Here is a 26884-nt window from a genome sequence, read left to right on the forward strand (position 1 = left end):
GGGACGGCTCCCCTCCTGAAATTGCCCTTTTCTGAAGTGACAGCATTGGACCTCTGAACTATTGGATGCCTCGTCGTGGCTCTTCTGTCCAGGATTTGCCCCATTCTTCCCACAGCTCCAAAGCTGAGCAACTGGGAGGCCTTTTCCAGATCCTGCATCTGCTGGGCATTGTCCCTCCATCTTCTCTCTGGTCTCTAATCCAGCTCCAAAACAAACCCATGGATCTCCCTAGGTCTTCCTAATCACAAGAGGTCTGGCCAAACCTCCTAACGCCATTCAGCCAGAGGAACCAGGAAAGATTTACGGCTTACAAAACTGAAATGGAAAATACAAGAGTGTTCAACAGGGCGGCAAATCTGAATATTGAGCATCCTCCTCCATAAATAAATAAATAAAGCAACACAAGAAATTGTTATGAACCCACCAAGTTCTGCAAAGGTTTTTTTTGTGGGGAGGGTTAAGGGGGGATTTTATTAGATATACTTATTTATGTTTGGGGAAAGTTTACTAGCAATCCTATGCTTCAATTTCTATCAAGGAATCAATATATTGAATAAATACAATATATTGTTTTGGGTTTCTATTTCCTAATTATTTACATCATATCATTTTTGTTGCTGCCTACAACCCTTTGCATAATCCAAATGATGTCTCCAGTCACCAAAAAAAAAAAAGCATACCAGAATTAACAAGGGCAAAGGCAGTGAAGTCGACTGCAAACATCTCGGGGACTCTTCCCCTCCTGGAACTGCACTTTTCTGAAGTGAAAGAATTGGACCTCTGAACTGCTGACTTCCTCTTCTTGGTTCTTTTGCCCAGAACTTGTCCCATTTTTCCCACAACTCCAAGGCTGAGCAGCTGGATGGCCTTTTCCAGCTCCTGCATCTGCTGGGCGTTGTCCCTCCATCTTCTCTCTGGTCTCTAATCCAGCACCAAAATGGACCTATGCATCTCTCCAGGTCTGACTAAACACAAGAGGTCTGGCTAAATTTCCTAAGGCCATTCAGCCCTCTTCCCTCACAAGATATTTCAGTCTCCAGAGGAACCAGGAAAGATTTCCGGCTTACATACTTGAAATGGAAAACATAGTGTTCAAACAAACATCCTTAAACAAACAAACAAACAAACAAATCAATAAACTAAGAAATTCTTATGAACCCACCCATGTCTGCGAAAGCGAGGAAATCTTAATAGATATCCTGACTTATCTGTTTTGGGGAAAAGTTTGGTAAAACTCTTCTGGCTCAACTTCTATCAAGGAATCAATAAATAGGATAAATACTTTTAAAATAGGTTTTGGGTTTCTATTTCCTAACTATTTAAAATAGGTTTTGGGTTTCTATTTCCTAACTATTTCTTCAAATCATTTCTACTGCTGCCTATAAAGAACTATCCTTTGCATAATCCAAATTATAAACAACTCTAGCTACAAAAATTCATGTGAGTTACTATCTAAATCGATTTAGCGAGGAGATCAATCAACATTTGAATTTCTAGTAAAACTCAGGGCAGCACAACCCCATGAACCTCCTGGCCCAAACTCCTGGATGAAATCTAGAAGCCAGAATTAACAAACACCATCCAATGCACCGTCATTTTTGCAACAGGTTCCTTATTTGCCTGCCAGCAGAGCCACCAAGGAGATAGTGGGGAAAAGCGGGAAAGGAGTGTTGGAAGAAATATCCATCTGGGTTCGGTTCCAAGTGGGGACAAAGACACTGGAAACATGGAGGCTGCTTGGAAAGATGATTTAATGGTGGTCAGGATCACATGGCTTGAGTTCCTGAACAGAAAAAGGGGTGAGATCCTGTGCGCTCCCTGGCTTTATGCTTTTTCTGAGCTTTGAACTTTCTGGGGCACAGGAAGAGTATCCTGATTGGTTGTCAAACTCCCAGGTGGTCTAGGGGTCTTAGCTAGGTAGGTTGTAGGTTGTCTCTCAAGCTTGCTTGAGCCTTGCCATGTGGTGAGTTTCTGTTGCTAGATGAGTCCTATTGTGTTGCAGATGATGATGGCCCATTGACAAAGGTGGGGAGAATGAGTTTCTACCTCTAACCTATTGACAAAGGTGGGGGGAAATGAGTGAGCTTGGCTGAGGCTTTAATGGCCCATTGACAAAGGTGGGGGGGAGTCAGGAAGCTGCTTTGTCTTTAAAACATGTTTCTCCATTTCTCATCCAGGGAAATATATTCTGCCTTTTTAAATATTTTCTAAAATATTTCATTCTTCTAGGAGGGGGGTGGGTGCTAAATTCCTACAGGAGGAAACCGAGTTCCAGTCTTTTGCATCCCTTTGCATTCAACTCTTTACACACGGAACTGTTCGCTTCCCTCGGCTAAGAAAGAGAAGGCAAGGGAAACCCCTTCTGAAAACGCGGCCAAGAAACTTGCAAGAAATTGTCCAGGCGTCAAGGCAGATTTGGAAGCACAACTCTTGTGTTTTGCAAAGCCAAACTCTCCCTCTTCCTCCCTGCAGAGGTTTTTTTCCCATCGAAATGGAAGGCAAATGACTCTCTCCCTTCTGGCAATCCTCGTTTCTCCCACCCCTCCCGGATGGGGGCTGGGGCAATGCGGCGGGTCTTTGGCTTTGCTTCCCGCCCTACCCGGCTCGTGCACGCACAGGGACCGCAGGAAAACTTGGGCTCCCCTCTTCTCACAACCCCGAACCTGATGAACTTTTCCTTCTCTTCATGCACGCTTCCACCGCCAAAGAAAAGCCCGCCACTCGTTGAACTCCGAGCCACGTGTGGATTTCTGCATCCGGTAAAGGTTTTCGCCGGAGCCGCTGCAAAGGCTCAGCCTAAGGCTCACAGCCAGGGCAAGCAGAGTCGGACGCGGTATGGAAAGGGTTAATGCCCACCCAGTCTTTTGCCCCCGGGCAGCACGTGTCTCCCTCGAGCGCTGAGAAAACGCGCATGCTCAGTTCCTTCTGTCATTGGACGGGTGGGGGGAATGCTCGTTTTTTCCAACGGCTGCTGGGGAGCGCGCGCTCTCCCCCCCCTCACCCCCGTGGATCCTGCGAGCAATCCTGAGGAACCTGGGAGGGCGGAGGATATCCTGTTGCATGCGAGTCTGGGATAATGGGCATTGGAGTAGAAGATTGCCTATCTAGAAAGGAAGGGGCATCTCCAGCAGACCGTCAGTTTGTAGATTTTCCTCTTTTTAATGTCTAAGAACCACTTGCGATCTTTGAGGGGGGGAAATTATGTGGTGGCTCAAAAGTCACTTTCCTCAAGAGCAGCTTCTCTGAAGGGTCTGTAGAAATTTGAAGAGGCTTCAAAAATGAGTCAAAATCCTGTCAGATCTTCTCTTTGGAACACAATTTGTGTCTTGTGGTTGTTGGCAAACTCAGGCCTGAAGTGATGTGACATATGGGGGAATGGCAGAAATGCAGGGAGGAAATGGACCAGTTAGGAAAATTAAGGTTTGTCCTTTAATGACTTTTTATTACAGCTGCCTTTGTCAAATCCATACCTCTGGCCGGCTGAGGAAGGTTGGAAACACCAAGAGGTAACTGACAACAATAAAAACAATCCTGAGGAATTAATCCTGATGGAAAGGAGACATCAAAAGAAAACAAGTTCCAAAATAGAGATAAAGCTCAAACCTATGGGCCTTTTAGAAATTTTACCTCAAAAAAAGGCACCAATGATGGAGAAATGAACAGTGGTAGAACGAAGTGCCACATGTGACTGGAGAAAAAAATATAATTACACAATAAAGGCAAACACTGAAAACTTAATAGAAAGCTCTCATACCATGAAGAAGAAGAAAAAGACGAAAATAGTTTGGTTTAGGTGCTGAGGACGGAAAAATGCTGCAGGAAATATGAATACTAAGCTTAAGGCCTTTGGTATAAAAGAAAGTACTTTTTAATAGCCAATAGAAATGAAGACTTTGCTGGTTTGAGAGTAGTCTGCCTTTGGAGGTGACACTGTAAGAGACCTTGGAACGATGGAAGACTGATTCGACCTTGAGCTGGGATGAATCGAACTGCTGGTAGTCAGCAGAATTAGTCTGCAATGCTGCATTCTAATCACTGCACCACCACATCGCTGTATAAATTTATATGCAGCCAGAAGACAACTGTTATGAAACGCTGTGAGTCAATTTGTGGGAAAGCCTTTTGAACAGCAACTCTGCAGATACTTCCAACTGAGACTTACAACTTTGAGGAGTGAGATGCAACAATTTGGAAAGATCCCAGTTATAATTTCAAGGAAATGTTTTATTACCAAGAATCAATTCAGGATACTTGATTCTGGATGCAACAAAGATTATAATTGCAGTGGTCTTACGGCACTTTAGAAGCCATTTGTGGACTTCCTGAGTTAAATGCAATAGACAGTTAATAGAAGACTTTGAACTTTAGCTTGTTTTGAGATTGCCTGTTAACTTAATTCTTTTAAAGTTGATACATGGTAGGTCAAATTGGTGGATTATAGATTTCATATTCTAATGCTAATCTAATCTAAAATATTAGATTTAATATTTTAATGCCATATAGGAATTTAGCAAATAATGATATAGAGTTCATAAAGTGTGGACCTGTTTTGCAAAGTGTGGGGAACTATTATTGTTGAAATATATTTTTCACTACTCATCTGGGGGACAATTTATGTGTACATGTATTATTTTACCTTTATGCATTTTTTCTGGTTTTGTATTTTTTTGTTTTTGTCCTCTTTTTCTTTTCTTTTTTGGATTTGTAATGTGTTTACTTAGAAAATACAATTTTAAAAAATTATGAAAAACATGGCTATGGTTGAAAAAAACCCATGACAAATTAGTGGCAGTGGTGATATTGGCTCAGACTCAAGGGCTCATTAAAGACTACATGTGAAAAGAAATCTTGATTGCTGAAGGAAGGGAATTTGGCCCTCACAGATTGAAGGCTTGGCAAGCAACAGCCAACATTCTGGCTGTAGAAATCGGACCTCACTGGAGCCTTCCTCAAGGAAGCAGAGATGGAAAAGATAGAACAGCCAGAATTGTCATTCCAGAGGAAAACAGAATTTGGAACCTGCATCAGAGACTTGATATCTGCGTTTACAGGATTTCTCACCATTGTGGCTACTTTAGAGAGCCCTTCCTCTGAAGCTTGTTCCATACAGCGTATATTTATGACTTTATGGTGATGAATCAGGGACACAAAGACATTCAAAAACACATTTATTCCTAATCACAGTTTCACAGTAGTGAAACAGAGTTCATTTTATTTCTAAGGCTATCATACTGTACCAGTTTTGGGGATTGCAGCACATGCCTATGAGCAGTGGTCGGATTCAAGTAATTTAACAACCGGTTCTCTGCCTTAATGATTTCTTCCAACAACCAGTTCATCGAACTGCTCAGAAAGTTAACAACCGGTTCTCCCGAAGTGGTGCGAACTGGTTGAATCCCACCACTGCCTATGAGGCAGATGTCTCCCACCTATAGTATCAGGCCTTTCTCCTTTGTGATTCTTTTGATGGACTATAAGGGAGTTCTAATAACAGAAAGACTTTACACACTCTGTGCATTGATACGGCTTCTCTTGTGTGCACCACCCTGATCAATTGTCATTTGAGATGGTTGGCCCATAAACACTGCAGTTTCATCCGTAGCAATCATGTTGGAGAGTTGGTATTTAGAAAAGTCAATACCATTAACAAAGGACTTGAATGCAAGTGCACGTTTAATAAATTCAGTATCTTCCAGCTTGAATAGTGCTGCTGGTTCTTGGAGACCGTTTATATCGATGAAGGAAGCCATCCAGCCAACGATTTGATGCTTTGAATTCTTCTGGGGATATTCCTAACTGTAGTGCCTTTCCAAGAGCAAATGTTTGAATATCAGCCCTGTGCACAACTAAACCCTTTGCTCTCCCGTCAGCAATCCATTCACAGATGATGTCTTCCAGCTCAGGAAATAATGGTTGCCGACCTGATCCACATCTGCGCTTCTTAGCATTTCCCTTGTCTACCTGTTGACTGAGGTTATCATACACTGCTCGCCATTTTCGGACCATTCGGAGATCCAATTTCTTCTCTTTGCAGAAAGCCACAAGATTCTTGCCCCGAGAGTCCTCCACGATTCCTTTTTTGAACTCGACGGAATAGCTCTTTCTTTTTGCACTCATCTTGCCTAGGGGTCAAAATATTATTCCATTTAAATCTACCATTAAATTAGGGATGTCAAGCTCGATTTCATCAAGGGGCAGCATAAGCATTGTGGTTACCCTGGGGAGTGGGCAGGTGGGTGTGGCCAGCTCAAAGTCACTCATGTCAGGGTTGCCTGTGGGAGCCCAGGTGGAGCAGAGCAGGGAGGGGAGTCCCAGCTCCCCCTTGGGAATGGGAGCTCCCTGTGCTTCCTGTTTGCCAGGGCAGTCATGGGTGGTGCAGCAGGCTGGATTCTGGTCCTACGTCTGTGCAAGAGCTGGAGGACAAGGTTAGATTGTGGGGGCCAAGCCTGCAAGGGTCGCGGTGTGGCAGCACCCCTGCACATTGCCTGCCTCACCTTGCAGGCAGCAGCCCCAGCATCAGGCAGAGGCAGAGGACATGATCCAGCCTGCCAAACGTGCCACATGGCTACCTGCCCCATCATGGCCGTGGGTAAGCAAACATAGACGCTGGGATGGAGTGGGCAGGCAGCCTTGCAATTCATCCGGTGGGCCGGATTGTTTGCCACTCCCTTGCACTTCTGTCTCCGCCTACTGCTTGGAGGGCTAGTGCTGTGTGGGCTGAGCAGCCACAGAGTGCGCTGGCCAATGGGGCGCTAGGCTGCGGCCAGACACCGCTGCCCCTCCGCGCTTGCCACCTGCTATGCGCACAACGGGGGAAGCCCCGCGGTGCTAGGCCATGGGCAGCAGGGGCCAGTTCCTTGCCATCTCCAGAGTAGCCCCGTGGGCCAGACAAGGGGTCATCGCGGGCCAGATCATGTGCCTCCCCCACCATGCCTCCTCCGGCCCGGCAGTTATAGGGCTTGGATTCATCTGCACTGCATCAGCTGTGCAACCCCAGAGGGTGCTGGCGGGCTGCAGCTGCTGCCAGACGCCATCGGCACCACGAGCCTTGTGTTTGATATGTCTCATCTGGCGGATGATCTTACCTGGGGCTTATTTTTGGACCAGTCTCTCTCAGTCCAGCCCATGTCACAGGGTTTTGTTGTAGGGAAAAAAGGAAGAGGAAGGAGTATTTGGTATGTCTCCTGCTTTGAGTTATTTACAAAAAATAATAAAGACAGGTTATAAATAAAAAGTGATATAATATCTAAGTTCCCTCCCCCATGTCTTCTCTACGATAGGGATTCTTACCAAGAGAAGCCAAATTCCTGATAGTTTCCAGCATGACTTCTCCATGCAACGCTTTTTGGTCAGCATCCAGTTGAGACCACTCCTCCTCAGAGAAATACACAGCCACATCCTCAAAGGACAAAACATCCTGAACAAGGAGACAAGTTTTTCTATTAACAGACAACCCCAGGAATAATTTGGCAGTTTTCTGTCACCAATTCAAAGAGAGGGATCCAGTGAACAAAATGGACATCTTCTGCAGAATTCAAAATGAGATCTCCCAGTTTCTGGCTGACAGCACAACTGAAATATATTTGATCAAGTTAGAAGGATATGGAATGTGAAGCCAACTAAAATAGTTTTCTTGCTCTATTAATAGACCACTGGACCACAGTGATCTATTAATAGATCACTGGTCTATTAATAGATCACTGGGTCCACTGGTGAAATCTGAACTGGTTTACTACTAGTTTGCTGGCTGTGCATGCGCAGTGCATGCAATGGATGCCAAAAGGAGGCATGAGGTAAGTAGAACAGCATGCAGGGGGATGATCAGCTGTGGCGCGCAATCTTTTTTTTTTTTACTTTTAAAAGCATTTTTTTACAACCTATTCGGCCAAATAGGTTGTAAAAAAATGTTTTTAAAAGTAAAAAAAAAGCTATGACGATCACGCTGCTCAGCTGTGATCATCAGCCCTTTTTTTTATCTTTTAAAATTATTTTTTCCAACCTATTCAGCTGAATAGGTTTTAGAGATAATGCTTTTAAAAGTAAAAAAAAAAGTCTCTGACGATCGCGCGGCTGGGCATGAGGGGGTGGGGTGGGGCAGGGATTTTTGCTACCGGTTGTCCAAACCACCTGCCACAAATCGCTACTGGACTGGCCGATCAAGTCCGAACCGGGAGCATTTTATCCCTAGTTGGGTCTTAAACCTACTATTTATCAATGACTCCAATTCTTCCTGATGGGGAGGAGGAAACCCATCTGACATATTTGCCAATGGCTTTGTTTATTCATTCAGGGGTCAACCCTTATCCTCACTCCACACATAATGTATGTGAGAATGACCCTGGGAGACCGAAAGATCTCCAGCTGAGAAAACATTTGGTCAACTAAATCTGAGCCTGAAGCTGGAGGGTGAAGGAAGCTTATCAGAAGGAACAGGTAGCTTAATTTCAGTGTGAATTTACAATGACCTGCTCTAAAATTTGTCCTGCTTAGAAACAGCATTATTATACATTAAACTCCAGAACAAAATGAAACCCATTTAAGTTTCATGGGCCTTTCCAATATTTCTTCTCCTACCTGTGGCAGAGTTTCAGCCACTCTTTCAGCTCCAACACAAAGAGGCGATTCTAAAAGTATTGAAGACAGCTTTCTATTATCTGTGAGACAAAAAAAAGTGATGGAAGCAGATCATTATCAAAAAACAGCCAGAAACAGATTCCACTCAAGATGAGCCAAAGAATTGGTGGGATGCTGAAACCGCACATCACATGGAAAGAGCCTCTCTTACCTAGCATCACATCTTGACTTTGATCTTTCTGGAAGATCTCCCTTAACTGCAGGTCTTGAGAGGGCTTGGATGAATCTATCCTCTCCTTGGGATACTCGGTCACAGCTTCCAAAGATTTCTAGAAATGATGTGGCACGATAAAGGGAAGGGTACAGAGATGGAAATGAATTACCATATTACAGTCTCAATCTAGCAGACCCCAATGTCCATCACTGAATTTGGAAAGTGAGAATAAAGGTATTGCCCCAAACACATCCTTTGGAAGAATGGAACAATAGGTCTTCATAATCCCAGAATATTCTACCAGAGAGACATTAACAAATTCAACTAGAACTGCCAGAATTACATTCTCACACCTGCAACTCCCCTTGCATCTTCTCAGACTCCTGGGCCAGGAGGAATCCTTCGGCCAGGTCCACCGCTTGAGAACTGGTCTCCGCTCCACACTCCCGCACCCATTTCTCCATCTCTGGGGGAAGGACAGCCAGGAACTGCTCCAGGAGCACCAGCTCCATCATCTGAGCCTTGGTGTGTCTTTCTGGCTGTAGCCATTGATGGCAAAGGCGGTGAAGCTGATTGCAAACATCTCGGGGACTCTTCCCCTCCTGGAATTGCAGTTTTCTGAAGTGAAAGAATTGGACCTCTGAACTGCTGACTTCCTCTTCTTGGCTCTTCTGTCCAGAACTTGTCCCATTCTTTCCACAGCTCCAAGGCTGAGCACCTGGATTGCCTTTTTCAGCTCCTACATCTGTTGGGTGTTGCCTCTTCATTTCCTCTCTGCTCTCTAATCCAGCACCAAAATGGATCCATTCATTTCCACAGGTCTTCCTAATCACAAAAGGTCTGTCCAAATCTCCTAAGGCCATTCTTTCTTCCCTCACAGGATACTTCAGTCTTCAGAGGAACCAGGAATGATTTCCAGCTTATGTATCTGAAATGAAAAAAAAAATAGGTGTTCAATAGGAAAATTGGTATAAGGCAAAGTGATGATAATTTGGTAAAACAAATAAAAGATCAAGGTCAACAGCATATAAAGAGATTATATAATGTATTGGTTGAAATTGATTAGAAATGGAGTTGGTTAAAGATTGTATGGTAAAATGGGCACAAAATTTTCAACAACCTATAATGTTAGAAACATGGGGAAAAATTTGGGTGAGGAATGTTAAATTTACGCAAGCACAAAATTTAAGAGAAAATTTTTATAAAATGTTTTATAGATGGCATTTAGATCCTAAAAAACTGTCATGTATGTATCCAAATGTGAAAGCAAAATGTTGGAGATGTGATTGTGAGGATGCTACCTATTATCATATATGGTGGACTTGCAAAAAAGTTAAAGCCTTTTGGATTAAAATATGGTGGATTATGCAGAACATTTTGAAAAAGAAGATCAAGTTTGTTCCACAGTTCTTTTTATTAGGAATAATTCCAGATTGCACTGTTATAGAGACAAAACTGATTTTGAATTTAATAACTGCTGCAAGACTATTGATTGCACAATATTGGAAGAAAGAAGACTTACCTACAATTGGAGAATGGATTAGTAAAGTATCAAATTTAGCAGAAATGGCAAAAATTTCTGCCTACTTGAAAGACTGTACACAAGAAAAATATATTTTGGAATGGAGAAAGTGGATTGATTATATTCAAAATAAGTATCAGATTAAAAAATATCAATTAGTTTTTGAGTGAAGTTAGGAATTGCTATGTATTAGAGTTTAAGAAAGAAGGGAATTGATAGTGTGATGGTGTGAAATGGAATATGTTTTATGTTATATTTTAGATTATGTTTGTTAGTTACAATACCCTGTATTCTGTTCTGGGAAGTCTCAGGGGGGGAGGAGGGGGGAAATGTGGGGGGAGGGGAAGATTATAAATTGATTGATTGCCATTGTACAGGAATAATGGTAGAATTAAACAAGTTGGGATGGTGTAAAGTCGGGACTGCTCGGTAACCACTCCCGAAGGAAAAGGGTAAGGAAAGAGGAGTAAAGAAGGAAGAAAGTAGGTAGGCAGGTAGGTAGGTAGGAAAATTAAAAAAAGGGGAAAAAAAGAAAAAAAATAGGACAACAAATTTGAATATTGAGCATCCTCCTCCTCCCCCCAAAAAAATCAAAATAAGAAATTCTGTTGTACCCAGTAATGCTTGGAAGAAAGTGGTGGGGGTGGGGGTATCTTATTAGAAAGACTGACTACTGCAATAAATTCTGGAATGCCCTTCTAGATCAGCTTCCGTAGAGGACTCCAAATATTGGATAAATACATTTAGAAATGTTTTGGCTTTCTATTGCCTGCAATTGAGATGATTGAATAATTAAATCAATCAACATTTGAATTTCTAGTAAAACTAGCCAGCAGAATTCCATCAACCTCTGGTCCAAACCCTTAGGGAAACTCCAGATGCCAGAATCATCCAACGCATAAAGAACTAATACCTGAATAAATAAACCATCTATTCTTTAACATTATCTTTTGAATCAGGAACCTCCTAGAAACCTATTTCCCAAGTTTAGCTTAATCCTATTTAACTTACAGTATATGCAGAGCACATCATAAGAAAGGCGGGGCTAGATGAATCAAAAATTGGAATTAAGATTGCCGGGAGAAATATCAACAACCTCAGATATGCAGATGATGCCACTCTAATGGCAGAAAGCGAAGAGGAACTAAAGAGCCTCTTGATGCGGGTGAAGGAGGAGAGTGCAAAAGTTGGCTTGAAACTCAACATTAAGAAAATTAAAATCATGGCATCTGGCCTTCTCAGTTCCTGGCAGATAGATGGGGAAGAAATGGAGGTAGTGACAGATTTTATTTTCCTGGGCTCCAAGATCACTGCAGATGGGGCTGCAGCCAAGAAATTAAAAGACGTTTGCTCCTGGGGAGGAAAGCTATCGCAAATCTAGACAGCGTACTAAAAAGCAGAGACGTCACCCTGCCAACAAAAGTGCGTATAGTCAAGGCTATGGTTTTCCCAGTTGCAATGTATGGATGTGAAGGCTGGACCATAAGAAAGGCTGAGCGCCAAAGAACTAAGGCCTTTGAACTATGGTGCTGGAGAAGACTCCTGCAAGTCCCTTGGACTGCAAGGCGATCAAATCGGTCAGTCCTAGAGGAGATCAATTCTGACTGCTCTTTAAAAGGCCAGATCCTGAAGATGAAACTCAAATACTTTGGCCAGCTAATGAGAAGGAAGGACTCACTGGAGAAGAGCCTAATGCTGGGAAAGATTGACGGCAAAAGAAGAATGGGACGACAGAGAACGAGGTGGCTGGATGGAGTCACTGAAGCAGTAGGCATGAGTTTAAATGGACTCCAGAGGATGGTACAGGACAGGAACGTTGTCAATGGGTTCGCGATGGGTCGGAATGGGACTTCGCGATGGGACTTCGCAACTAACAACAAAGCTTAATCCTGTCTTTTTCAAACTTGGCCAATTGAAGATGTCCGATTTCATGGGCAAGCTTGACTGAAACACTAGCCTAATCGAACACATTGTGTGAATGATGAACTTCATCCCCAGGCGCACCTCCGTCCTGCAACATCTTCCTTATTTACCTGCCGGCAGAGCCACCAAGAGATAGTGGGGAAAGGCGGGAAAGGAGGAAACCGAGTTCCAGTCCTTGCGCACCTTGCACGCAACTCCTTGCACATGGAGATCCAGCCTTGCATGCAAAGCCAGCAGAAGGGACTCCAATCGCTCGTTTCTCTCGGCCTAGGAAGGGAGAGGCGAGGGAATGGCTCTCTCCTTTCTGGCAATCCTCGCCCCCCATCCCACCCCGGGGGGCAATGCGGCGGGTCCTTGGCTTTGCTTCCCGCCCTACCTGGCTCGTGCACGCACAGGCACCGCAAGAAAAACTCGGGCTCCCCTCTTCTCACAACTCCGAACCTGATGAACTTTTCCTTCTCTTCATGCACGCTTCCACCGCCAAAGAAAAGCCCGCCACTCGTTGAACTCCGAGCCACGTGTGGATTTCTGCATCCGGTAAAGGTTTTCGCCGCAGCCGCTGCAAAGGCTCAGCCTAAGGCTCACAGCCAGGGCAAGCAGAGTCGGACGCGGTATGGAAAGGGTTAATGCCCACCCAGTCTTTTGCCCCCGGGCAGCACGTGTCTCCCTCGAGCTCTGAGAAAGAGCGCATGCTCAGTTCCTTCTGTCATTGGACGGGTGGGGGAGATGCTCGGTTTCTCCAACGGCTGCTGGGGAGCGCCCCCCCCCCGTGGATCCTGCGAGCAATCCTGAGGAACCTGGGAGGGCAGAGGATATCCTGTTGCATGCGAGTCTGGGATAATGGGCATTGGAGTAGAAGATTCCCTGTCTAGAAAGGAAGGGGCATCTCCAGCAGTTTGCAGATTTTCCTCTTTTTAATGTCTAAGAACCATCTGTGAGGGGAAAAAATTCTGTACCCGCTCAAAAGTCGCTTTCCTCAAGAGCAGCTTCTCTGAAGGGTCTGTAGAAATTTGAAGAGGCTTCAAAAATGAGTCAAAAAAAAATCTATGGCTGGGCAGTCAAAAGACAAGAAAGAGGAGTTTCTCTTTGAAAGTTAACTTGTGTCTTGTGGTTGTTGGCAAACTCAGCCCTGAAGTGATGTGACATATGGAGGATGACATAGATACAGGGAGTTAATGGACAGGTTAGAAGTAAAGTTTGTATTTATTTTCCTTTAATTACTTTTTATTACAGCTGCCTTTGTCAAATCCATACCTCTGGCCGGCTGAGGGAGGTTGGAAACACCAAGAGGTAACTGGCAACAATAAAAACAATCCCTGGGAAATGATCCTTCTAGAAGAACTGTGATAACCGGGTTATTAATTTAATAATTGCAATGATTCACTTAACAAAGGTGGTAAGAAAAGTCATAAAATGGGGCAAAGCTTATTTAACAAATTTCTCACCTAGCAACATAAATTTTAGGTTCAATTGTGATCGTTAGTTGAGGACTATCTGTATACAGTTCATTTCAAGAAATGGTCAAGATGCCAACAATCCTGGATGGAAAGTTACAGGGTGCTTTGAAGGTAGGGGGATCAAGACCAACCTATGGCTGTCAGGATTCCATGGATGGGTACAAGGTTCCAGTCCTTCAGTCTCCAGCCTAGCCATGGGAGGAGGAAGGGATGGTTTTATGTGAGAGGCAAGTGTGCACGAACACACGCAATTCCATTCCGTGAGTGGCAGGCATGCAAATGGAGCTTGTGTCCTTGTCTACGGCTCAGGCAAGTGGAGCTGTACTTGTGCACTTGCCCATCTGTGCATCCCAAAGAGTTCGAGGCTGAGGAGTTGGGAACCCAGAATATAAATGGACAATAGTATTTAGTATAATAACAGTATTATAGAGCTCTACTTGCATGAGGCAGATAAGCGTGCCTGCCGCTTACGCAAATGGAGCTGCATGCACTTGTGTGCACTTGTCACCCACGTCAGACCTGGAAGCCATCTTTTACCTTTGGGCCTTCAGGCCTGCCACAATTTCTACTGTGGGAAAACGGGAGGGGGGATTGTATGGAGTGTGGATGGTATGTAGTCAAAATAACATTCTTTTCAGAAAGTCAAGGCTGCTTTGCCCTGCAGCTGTGATGAGGTGACTGGGAGGCATCTTCAGTTTTGGATGGTGCCTGATTGGCTCATGTGATGGACATGTGGGTGCTGGGCAGGGACTTGAACTTTCTTTTGAGTGGGGAAAATCCGGAAACTCTCAGATTTGGGTTTTCCCAGATGTGCCAATATGATATCTCTTAATAAAATGGAACTTTGAGGAAACTCAAGCCTCGGACTTTTCTTTCGTTGGGGGTGTTACTTGGAACCCTGACACATAAAACCATCCCACCTTCCAACACTGCAGGGCTTTCAAGGTAGAAATATTGGGAACCACTGTTGTATAGTATAACTATACTAAGAAAACACAGAAAGAACTTGCATGTTATTTTGTATCTTTCATATTTTTTTCAAAATAAAACATCTCCACAACCCTTATCGGGAGACAGAAAATTTAAACTGTCTACAATCCAGTACTTTTGCTGAATGTTTTGAGCTCAATTCAGAAAGTTGGGTATAATTTAAAACAGCGGTCCCCAAACTTTCCGGCTTGTTAGCCCAACGAGGGGAGGGGGGAGAGAATGGGTCCCTGCAAGTGGCAGAGACACACATGCATGCGCAACTCCATTTGTGGAAGCGGCTGGCAAACACAGCCGCCACTCACACAAATGGAGCTTCATGCATGAGCCTGCCACTTGCACAAATTGAACTACACACATGCCCACTCGCCACAAATATGGCAGTTTCAAATGGACCACAGCCCTGGGATGGGGACCCCTGGTTTAAAAAGAACCCATGACAAATTGGTGGAAATAGTGGGATCAACTCAGACTCAAGACACTCATTAAGTAAGTACCATGTAGGAGAACAAATCTTTGCTACTAAAGGAAGGGCCCTCACAAACAGCAAGATTTTGCAAGCAAGAGTCAATAATCTGGATGCATAAATCAGACCTCTCACTGGAGTATGGAAAACATAGAACAGCCAGAAAAGAGGCTCAGCCAAGATATCTGGCCGAATACCAGAACAGAAATCTTAAGGCAACAGCAAGAGGTATCAGATAACCTCTAATAATAAATTGTGGTACTTTATTAAAAGTTATCTGACTTTTTCCTAAAAAGATAGTTGAAGAATAATGTGATAATTATGTTTGATGTTTTTGAATATTTGAAACAATATAATGAAAAACAACCTGGAATATTTCTACATGTAGAGAAGGCCTTTGAATATTTGGACTTGACAAAAACCACAAGCAGGATTGTTCTGGTTTGACTAGAAAGTCAATTTATGCATGCATATCTAAGAAGCTATACAATTTATTTGAATTATTATTCAAATGATACTTGTATGCAGGTGTGGGATTCAAGTAATTTAACAACCGGTTCTCTGCCCTAATGATTTCTTCCAACAACCAGTTTGCCAAACTGCTCAGAAAGTTAACAACCGGTTCTCCTGAAGTGGTGCGAACTAGCTGAATCCCACCATCTTGTATCAGATTTTAGACAATTATAGGTACTTGTCGAATTACTATAGTTCATTTAGTGATTGTTCAAAGTTACAGCACCACTGAAAACATGACTTATGACCATTTTTCACATTTACGATTGTTGCAAAATCCCCAGGGTCACTTGATCAAACTTCAGATGTTCAGCAATTGATTCATGACATTGGTCCTGGATCATGTGATCACCTTTTGTGAGCTTTTGACAAGCAAACACAATGGGGAAGCCAGATTCATTTCACGGTCTTACTAATTTAACAACTACAGTGATTCACTTAAGAAATGTGCCAAGAAAAGTCATAAAACAGGGCAAAATGCATTTAATAACTGTCTCGCTTAGCAACAGAAATTTTGGGCTCAATTGCAGTCATACACCAAGGACTATTTGGATTTCTATTGAAGCTCTTTCCACAATTCCTTTATTGATATGGTTTCTCCCGTGCATGGATACTTCTACGGTAACTAAGTGTTGCTCTTTGCAAAGCTCCACTCAATGCATTCATGTTTTTTTCTCCCATATGGATCCTTTTATGGGAAGTGAGATCACAACTCTTTCTAAAGCCCTCTCCACATTGCACACATTAATAAGACTTCTCTTCTGTGTGGCTCCTCTTGTGGCAATGAAAACTACTGCTATGAGTGAAGCTCTTTCCACACTCCATGCATTTATATGGTTTCTCTCCTGTGTGGCTCCTCTTGTGGGAATTAAGATCATTACTACGAGTAAAGCTCTTTCCACACTCCATGCATTTATAAGGTCTTTCTCTTTTATGATTCCTTTGATGGATTAAAAGAGACTTAGTATAAGGGAAAGTCTTTCCACACTCCATGCATTGATAAGGTTTTTCTCCTGTGTGGATCCTCTTGTGGCAATTAAGATGACTGCTATGAGTATATGTCTTACCACATTGAACGCATTTATATGGTCTTTCTCCTGTGTGGACTATCTTGTGGCTATTAAGACTACTGCGATAATGAAAGGCCTTTCCACACTCCATGCATTTATAAGGTCTTATTCCTGTGTGGATCGTTTGATGTCTTTTAAGAGAGTAATTATAATGGAAGGTCTTTTCACACTCCATGCAGGTAAATAGTTTCTCTTCTGAAAGTGTCTTTTTATGGGGAAAAAGATGACTGGATTTATTAAACGTCTTTCCACACTCCATGGATTTATATGGTCTTTCTCCCATATCGTTCACCATATGGTTAGGAAGCCGAATGACCTGAGAAAGACTTTCTTTAATTCCACTTTGTGATTGCTTTGTTTCATCACTCTTTGGTTGCATCTGATCTACAAATTTCCTTTTCCCCACTTTCGAATGAATGGCTTGGCATTCCTCCTTGCAATTCTTATTTTCTTGCCTATTAAAGCCTTGAAAAAGAAAAAGGAAAACTGTAGCAAGAATAGGGGAACAATAAGACTCTTCTTCTGAAATTTAGCCAAAGAATCATCAATATATTTCTGCTGTTTTGTTGGCAAACACGAAGAGTCCAAACGAAGATTATAGCAAAGATCCATTTTCAAGTGAAATGATCCCCATATAATAGGATTTGAAAACACCCTGATCTAATCTTTGGCCTGAGACAATTTCATGGTGCCACAAACTCCCAAAGTGCACTGGACACTGTTGCATGCAGCAACATACCCACCAGCTCCCAACTTCTCCACTTGTCTGCAGAGCAGAATCTCTGAAAGTCAAAGGGAATTTCTGGATGGCAATACCTGCCCACCCTCAACTTAGGCTAATGCCAAACTCGGTACAGAAGTGGGCATATATCTAAGAAGGGAAACTCCCTCTCAAGGATCATCCGGTCTTGGTGATAGCAGCTCAGGGCCATCAGGAATCCAGTGACCAGGTTCAGGAGGGAATACCAAATCCTGATAGCCAGAACCTTGCTCAGTACATTCAGCCACTTCCTCAGGGTCTCACTAATATCTTCTATGAAATGAATACTTTGTATTTCATGAGCAGAACACTTTTTAAAAAAAAAACCAAAAAAACAATTTCCTTTATGTAAAAAGCCAGGCTATACAGTTTTCCTATTTTTCTTTCCATAAATTTCCTTCTTCCATAAAGTCATTTTGGTCAAAAAGTTAAGACACCAGGCTAGAAACTAATAAATGTACAAACATTTCTAAAATTTCACTTTGTCATTATTGGCTAGCAATAAGGAGAAAAAAAATGAATTTCAACAACAGTACAAACATGCTGCAGCATAACAAAAGTGATAAAAGTGAAGGGAGTCTGAACACATTCCATATCCTTTCTTTATTTTTTGTAAATAATAAAGGCAGCAGACAAACCCATTATTCCTTCTTCCTGCTATTTTCCCTACAACAACCCTGTGAAATGGGTTGAGCTGAGAGAGATTGGCCCAATATCACCCAACCAGCATTCATGCCAATGGTAGAACTAGTACTCACAGTCACCCAGTTTCTACCCTGGTATCTTAACCATTTGATCAAACTGATTTTATGGAAGAAGAAAATTTATTCAAAGAAAAATTAGAAACCTGCATAGCCTCCCTTTGTCAGGTTCCAAGGAACACCCCCAATGAAATAAAGCTCTGAGGCTTGAGCTTCCTCAAAGTTCCAATTTATTAGAGATGTCATGTTGGCACAGCTGGGAATACTTGAAACGGAAAGCTTCCAGGTTTTCCACACCCAGTTGACAGTTCACAGCCCTACCCCACACCCACAAGTTCATCACATTGTCCAATCAACTCTTCACACTCAATTGGATACAGTCTTTAGGCAGCCTACATCAGACGCAGGCAAAAGTCCTTGAATACGGAATGTTGTTATAACTAACTTCCTACCACTCCAACAACAACCCCCTCCCAACTTCCCCAGATAAAATATTTGGCAGTTAAAAAGCAAAATTGCCTTCCAAAACTGACACCCTTATTACGTAAAAGAATTTTTTTTAATGTTTCCTGCTTATGAAATACAAAATACTCATTTCAAGAACTGTAGAATGAGGCTGCAACATAACAAAATTGAAAAAAGTGAAGTGGATCTGAATATTTTCTCAATGAACTGTAAATAAATGATTTTTTTCCAGAAATAACATTTAAGCCCCTTCCCTACATTACTGAGCACAGAAAGGGGTTCTTACCCAGAGAAAAGAGATTCCTGGAATTCTCCAGCATGACTTCTCCATGGAGTGCTTTTTGGTCAGGATCCAGTTGAGACCATTCCTCCTTGGAGAAATACACAGCCACTTCCTCAAAAGATACAACATCCTGAACAAGGACAAATGTTTCCTTATTAAATTCCAAGAATAATGGGATAATTTTCTTCCACCAATTCTTACCAAAGAGATCACGTGAACAAAACGGGAATCTTCTGCAGAATTCAGAATGAGAGCTCACCGCTTTTGCTGACAGCACAACTAAATCACGTTTGATCAAGCTGGAAGTGTTTGGAATGCCTTACAGTTTAACCAACTAAAATATTCTTAGTCAATTGGTAGTTGGGTCTTAAATCCACTCCTTATCAGTGACTCCCTTTCTTCCTAGAATGGGCAGAGCAATGTACTGGCAAAGCCCACCTGACATGTTTTCCAATGGCTCATTTTATCCACTGAGGGACCAATGTACCCCAACTCCACGCCTTCAGGAAGGAGTTGGAAGAGCTTGCAATAGAACTCTATATGTCTATGGAGATTCTCAATTACCAGGTCACATTTGTCCCAAAGATGCTTTCCAAAAGGAAAAAAAGAATATTTTCTTTTTTAATAGTGTGTGAGAATAACCCTGGGGGATAGAAGAAAGAGCCCCAATGCTGACAACAGTCTGGTCAATGAAATCTGATGGTGAAGCAGGAGGGGTGGAGAAAGTGACTCACAAAGGATCCCCTCAGAAGGGAGAGGATAGGGCTAAGCTGACCCTGAATGTTCAGTCACCCGATATTAAATTTATATTGCTTAGAAACAGCAATTTTATACATTTAACTCTAGAACAAAATGAAATCCATCCAAGATTTATGGACCTTTTCCAATGTTTCTCTTCCTTACCTGAAGTAGCAGTTCAGCTAACTCTCCAGCTCCAGCACAAAGAGGTGATTCTAAAAACTCCAAGGACAGCTTTCTACTCACTGTAAGAAAGAGAAAAAGACCGGAAGCAGATTTGTTAAAGAGAGACACTCCAATCAAGAGGAGCAAAAGAATCAGCTAAATGTTGAAATCTCACCTCACCCAGAAAGAGCTTTTCTTACCTTGCGTAGCATTTTGACTTTGGTCTTTCTGGAAGTTCTCCCTGAAGAGCAGCTCTTGAGAAGATCTGAATGAATCTTTACCCTCCTTAGGATATTCAGTCACAACTTCCAAGGATTTCTGGACATGATGTGATATGAGAAACAAAGGAAGAGCACAGAGATAGAAATGAATTATCATACTGCACCTTCAAACTAGCAGACCCTGAAGTCCATTGCTGAAACTCGAAACAGAACAGAAGAATTGTCCCAAATACATCCTCTGGAAGAATAGAACAAATGCCCTTAGGAGTTAATAATCCCAGAAAATTCTGCCACAAAGGAATTGACAAATTCAGAGAGATCCTCTTTAAAGCTGCCATGATTCCATTCTCCCACCTGCAACTCTTCTTGCATGTTTTCCTCCTCCTGAGTCAGCAAGAAGCCTTCGGCCAGGGACACCGCCTGGGAACTGGTTTCTGCTCCACACTCCCGCACCCATCTTGCCATCTCTGGGGGAAGGACAGCCAGGAATTGTTCCAGGAGCACCAGGTCCAGCATCTGAGCCTTGGTGTGTTTTTCTGGTTGCAGCCACTGACGACAAAGGTAGTGAAGCTGAGTGCAAACATCTCGGGGACGGCTCCCCTCCTGAAACTGCACTTTTCTGAAGTGACAACATTGGACCTCTGAACTATTGGATGCCTCTTCGTGGCTCCTCCATCCAGGACTTCCCCCATTCTTCCCACAGCTCCAAGGCTGAGCAGCTGGACGGCCTTTTCTAACTTCTGCATCTGCTGGGTGTTGTCCCTCTATCTTCTCTCTGGTCTCTAATAAAGCTCCAAAATGGACCCATGGATCTCCACAGGTCTTTATGTCCACAAGAGGTCTGGCCAAATTTTCCAAAGCCATTCAGCTCTCTTCCCAGATAAGATATTTAAGATTCCAGAAGAATCAGAAAATGTTTTGAGCTGACGTATCTGATATGGAAAAAATGGAGAGGAGGGGAAGGGAGGGAAGAGAAAAGATTAAGTAAGAAATTCATATGAACCCACCAAGGTCCAGGAAGGAGGTGAAATAATTAATTAGCTTTCTCTCTCTACATATGGGGGAAATTGCAGTGAACCCTTGTACGTACTGTAAATCCAAAATATTGGAAAATACATTTAAATGTGTTTTTGATTTCTACTTCCTAGTTTTTATTAAAAAATTATTTTCATTCTTATGTCCTCTATATTATTTTTATAAATTACTCTAGGCAGAAAGTATACATAATGCTCCTCCTTAGTGTTTCCCCCCCAAACAGCCCTGTGAAGTAGATTGGGCTGAGAGTTTGGATGGGCTCAAGGCTTTCATGCCAAAGGTTGGACTAGAAGCGAAACTCCTGGTTTCAAAGCCTTGTGCTTTCATCACTGAACCAAATGGCTCTCTCTGGCTAATCATAATTTAATGATAATTTAATATAATAATAATAATTTAAAAGACAGTTTAATATAATTTATACGGCTATAGTTAAGAACAACTCCTTACACACTGAGTTGAAGCCTTGCACGCAAAGCCAGCAGGAGGAACTCCGACTGCTCGCTTTTCTTGGCCAAGAAACACGCAGGAAATTGTCCAAGATTCAAGACAGTTTATTTATTTTATTTTATTTGTCATAACAGCATATATAAGCATAAGCATGAAGTATCTATCTAATATATAAGCATATATATGAGTATAAGTATGTAATAACTATATAAATTGGATGTAATGAAAGGAAACAGTAGGACAGGAACGGTAAGCACGTTTGTGCTCTTATGCAAGCCCCTTATAGACCTCTTAGGGATGGGGTGAGGTCAATAGTAGAGAGTTTTTGGTTAAAGCTTTGGGGATTTCGAGTAGAGACCACAGAGTCAGGTCTTGGAGGCACAAATCTCTTTTGCAAAGACATGCAAAGCTTTTCCCGTGAAATGGAGCCTAAATCCTCTTTTCTGCGACCCTGTTTTTTTTTTCCCCCGGGGAGGAGGGGAGCAAAGCGAAGGATCCGAACTCCCGAAGCATTATTTTCTCCCCTGCCTGGCCCTTGCATGGACAGAGACGGCAGGGGAACCTGGGACCACTGGCTCCCTCTCCCCCTTTCCGCGACTCCAAGCCTGGGGAATCCGAGCCTCCAGCGCAGGAGAAACCCCCCCATCCCACCCCCGTCACTAAACCCCGACTCACGTCTCGATCTCCAAGTCCAAGACTTTCATGCAGCCTCTTCGCTTCCTAGAAAAACCTCACCCAAAGACAGAATCGGAGACCGTAGAAAGAGCGGACAAACTTTCAAGCCTTCGCTGGAAAATGCCTCGGGAAACACGCATCTCCCCTGACTTGGGGAAAAGAGGCCGGCGCATGCTCAGTCCTCTTGTGAATCGGAGGGGCGGGATAGGAGCTGCCCGGTTCTTCCAGGGAGCCCCCTAGAGCCCCCCTATGCGCATTGCAAGAAGACCCTGCAAGGGTTCAAAACATCTTGTTCCATGCCGGTCTGGGATGACGGGCATTAAACTTGGAAGGAAACCTTCCCTCTAACATTGCCTATCTAGAAAGGAAGTGGCATCTCCAGCAGGCCGAGGAGCAAGCCGAGGGGGTGGGGGGGAGAGCCCTAGCAGCATCGCGGTGCCTGCCACCAAGGCCTCTGCCGCCTCAAATGGCCAACTCCACACTCCAAATCCCATGTGCTCGTCACCTCCTGTGCACGCACCCAAGGGAAGCGTCCAGCTAGGGTGGGGTTGGCCGAGGCAGCACGGGCTGCCCCTCGCTGTCTCTAGGGTGGCCCTGCGGACCACATCTAACCTGCTCGAGGGCTGGTTCTGATCCGTGGGCCTTGTGTTCCACCTGTCTGATTTGGTATAAAAAAAAAACATAAAAAGAACTCATTGTTTGTATGTTTCCCTTTTGTATTTTCAATATTTTTTCAAAGTAAAACATCTCCACAACCCTTATCAGGAGACAAAAACTTAAACCATTTAGAATCCAGGACTTTTGATAAAACGTTTTGAGCTCAACTCAATTAAACTGGGTTTGATTGATGATTGAAAACAGCAGTCCTTAACCTTTCTGGCTTTGCAGCCCAGGTGGGGGAGAGAGAGAGGATGGTTCTATACAAGCTGCCCGCAGACGCATGCCTGCACAGCTCCATTTGTGGAAGTAGCTGGCCTGTGCACCCGCCCCTCACACAAATGGGGCTTTGCACATCAGCGTGAGTGCCTGTCACTAGCTACACACTCACACGCTCATCCACTGTTTGCACGGCCTTTTGCCAAGCAGGCCACAGCCTGTGGGTTGGGACTCCTGGTTTAAAAAGAACCCATGAGGAATTGGTGGCATCCAACATTCTGGATGCGGAAATCAGAACTCTCCCTGGAGTCTTCCTCAGACAAGAAGAGATGGAAAAGGTAGGACAGGCAGAGAAAGGGAAAGGCCCAGATACTGGGCCCAATATCAGAACAGAAATATTCAGGCAACAGCAAAAGGTATCAGATAACCTCTAACAAAGTTGTGGGTTTTTTTCCTTTCACCCAAGACATAGTTGAACAACAATGTGATTGCTTACTGTGTTTGGTATTTTGGAATATTTGAAATAATGTAATGAAAAAGAAACAGGAATACTTCTACATGTAGAAAAGTCCTTTGTCTATTTGAACTTAGCAAAAACCACAAGCAGGATTAGGGATCTACACTGTTCCGGTTTGCACTAGAAAGGCAATTTATGGATGCGTATCTAAGAAGAGCTACAGTTTATTTGGATTATTACTCAAATGGTCCTTGCTTGATATTTTAGACAAATATAGGTAGTCCTCACTTTATTACAGTTCATATAATGATTATTCAAAGTTATAGAAGCCACTGAAAAATGTGACATGACCATTTTTCAGTTATTACCGTTGCAACATCTCCAAGATCACCTGATGAAACTTACGATGCTTGGCAACTGATTCATGAGCTTCCGCCAAGCAAATCCAATGGGGAAGCCAGATTCATTTCATAACAGTGTTACTAATTTAACAACTACAGTGATTCACTTAACAAATGTGGCAAGAAAAGTCATAAAATGAGGCAAAACGCACTTAATAAACTGTTTTCATTAGCAACAGAAATTTTGGGCACAATTGAAGTCATACACCAAGGACTATCTGGATTTCTCTTGGAGCTCTCTCCACAATTCCTTTATTGATTTGGTTTCTCCCATGTGTGGATGCTTCTATGGCAAGTAAAAACACTATTCCGTACAAAGCTCCACTCCATGCATTCCTATGGTTTTTTCCTCACATATGGATACATTTATGGGACATGAGATCACAACTCCTTTTAAAGCCATCTCCACATTCCACACATTTAAATGACTTCTCTTCTGTGTGGATCCTCTTGTGGGAATGAAGAAAACTGCTACGAGTAAAGCTCTCTCCACACTCCATGCATTGATACGGTTTCTCTCCGGTGTGGATCCTCTTGTGGGTATTAAGATTACCGCTGTTCCTGAAACCCTTTCCACACTCCATGCATTGATATGGCTTCTCTCCTGTGTGGATCAAATTGTGGGATTTCAAATTACTGCCAGAAGTAAAGGTTTTTCCACACTCCATGCATTTATAAGGACTTTCTCCTCTGTGATTCCTCTGGTGGCTTTTAAGAGCTGTAGCATAACAGAAGGTCTCGGCACACTCCATGCATTGATACGGTTTCTCTCCTGTGTGGATCCGCTTGTGGATATTAAGTTGACTACTACGTCTAAAATTCTTTCCACACTCCATGCATTGATAGGGTTTCTCTCCTGTGTGGATCAATTTGTGGGAATTAAGATAACTCCTACATCCAAAACTCTTTCCACACTCCATGCATTCATAAGGTCTTTCTCCTGAGTGGATCCTCTTGTGGTAATTAAGATTACTGCTAGAAATAAAAGTCTTTCCACACTCTATGCATTTATAAGGTCTTTCTCCTGAGTGGCTCCTCTTGTGGGAATTAAGGTTACTGCTAGAAATAAAAGTCTTTCCACACTCTATGCATTTATAAGGTCTTTCTCCTGAGTGAATCCTTTTGTGGGAATTAAGATGACTGCTACAAGTAAAGGACTTTCCACACTCCCTGCAGGTAAATTGTTTGTCTTCTGAATGTGCCTTTTTATGAGAAATGAGATGATTGGATTTATTGAATCTTTTTCCACACTCCATGGATTTATATGGTTTTTCTCCCATATCAATGACTGTATGGTTAGGAAGCGAACTGACCTGAGAAAGACTTTCTTCAATTCCACTTTGTGATTGCTTTGTTTCATCACTCTCTGGTTGCATCTGATCTACAAATTTCCTTTCCCCGCTTTTTGAATGGATCCCTTGGTGTTCCTCCTTGCAATTCTTATTCTCTTGCCCATTAAAGCCTTGAAAAAGAAAAATGAAAACTGTATATTTTCATTCCAATAGGACCGGATCAAAAACCTAACTAGTCATTGACCTGGGACAATTCTATGATTTCACAACCTGCCAAAGTGCATTGGACACTGATGCATGTTGGGGTAACAACATACACAGTACCTCCCAACTTCAATAAAAGTCTCATCCCCACTTGTCTGCAGAGCAGAATCTTTGAAAGCCAAGGGGAATTTCTGGATGGCAATACCTGCCCACCCTCAATTTAAGACTACTGTAAACTTGGTACACAAGTGGGCATATCTCTAACGAGGGAAAATTCCTCTCAGGGCTCATCCGGTCTTGGTTATAATAGCTCAGGGCTATCAGGAAGCCAGTTACCGCATTTTTTGGACTATAAGATGCACCGGAGTATAAGACACACCAAAATTTTGAAGAGGTAAAAAAGGAGAAAATTGTTTTTGCCCTCCCCAGCCCAAGACGCACCAACATTTCCACCCTCTTTTTTTGGGGTGGGGGTGGGGGGTGGGGAGTGCATCTTATATTCCAAAAAGTAGGGTACCAAGTTCAGGAGGGAATACCGAATCCTGGTAGGCAGAACCTGGCTCAAGAGAGGCCACACCATCAGCACATTCAGCCTTGTCCTCAGGTTCTTCCTAATATCTTCTATGAAATGAGCATTATGTTTTATGAGCAGAGAACGTTAAAAAAAATGCTTTATGGAAAACGCCAGGCTATGCAGTTTGCCAATTTTTCTTTCAATAAATTTCCTTCTTCCATGCCAGTTTGGTCAAATGTTAAGACATCAGGCTAGAAACTAGGTGACTCTGAGTAATAGGTCTACCTTACGCATGAATGCTGGCTAGGTGACTTTGGGTCAATCTCTCTCAGCTCAACCCATTTCACAGGATTTTGTTTCCAGGGAAAACAGCAGGAGGAAGGAATATTGGGTATGTCCACTGCCTATATTATTTACAAAAAAATAAAGGAAGTATATAGAGTCCATTCAGAATGTATTCAGGCTCCCTTCACTTTTGTTAATTTTATTATGTTGCAGCTCGATTCTATAATTGTTGAAATTCAATTTTCCTCATTAATCTACACTAAGTACCCCATGATGACAAAGTAAAAACAGAATTTTAGAAGTGTCTATAACTTGTTAAAAAGAAATAACGGATAAACTGAATAAAACTGAAAAACAGAAATACAATCATACTTTCTGAATGCATTTTAAATAAATTATTTTTTTCCAGAAATAATATTTAAGCCCCTTCCCTACATTACTGAGCACAGAAAGGGATTCTTACCCAGAGAAAAGAGATTCCTGGAATTCTCCAGCATGACTTCTCCATGGAGCGCTTTTTGGTCAGGATCCAGTTGAGACCATTCCTCCTTGGAGAAATACACAGCCACTTCCTCAAAAGATACAACATCCTGAACAAGGACACAAGTTTCCTTATTAACAGATAATCCCAAGAATAAT

The 26884-nt window shown here is 42.8% G+C and overlaps 1 protein-coding gene and 1 pseudogene across 2 annotated transcripts; both read right to left on the minus strand.

Moving 5' to 3' along the window:
• The window catches only part of LOC131189563 (zinc finger protein 595-like), a 58796-nt pseudogene that overhangs the window by 13385 nt on the left and 18527 nt on the right, over nucleotides 1–26884 (minus strand).
• On the minus strand, nucleotides 5186–12739 carry LOC131191234 (zinc finger protein 202-like). Of its 2 annotated transcripts, XM_058169155.1 has the most exons (7): nucleotides 12610–12739; nucleotides 9142–9716; nucleotides 8786–8903; nucleotides 8575–8654; nucleotides 7291–7417; nucleotides 7086–7184; nucleotides 5990–6122 (listed from the first exon to the last, which is right to left on the minus strand). In XM_058169155.1, exons 2-6 carry the CDS (start codon nucleotides 9649–9651, stop codon nucleotides 7129–7131), a joined length of 891 nt encoding a protein of 296 aa, XP_058025138.1. In that variant the 5' UTR covers nucleotides 9652–9716; nucleotides 12610–12739; the 3' UTR covers nucleotides 5990–6122; nucleotides 7086–7128. The 2 variants fall into 2 exon arrangements, with proteins under 2 accessions (XP_058025137.1, XP_058025138.1); XM_058169154.1 differs by lacking the exon at nucleotides 7086–7184 and having other exon boundaries at nucleotides 5186–6122.

The sequence above is a fragment of the Ahaetulla prasina genome, chromosome 2 (assembly GCF_028640845.1).
Source record: "Ahaetulla prasina isolate Xishuangbanna chromosome 2, ASM2864084v1, whole genome shotgun sequence".
Classification (NCBI taxonomy): Eukaryota; Metazoa; Chordata; class Lepidosauria; order Squamata; family Colubridae; genus Ahaetulla; species Ahaetulla prasina.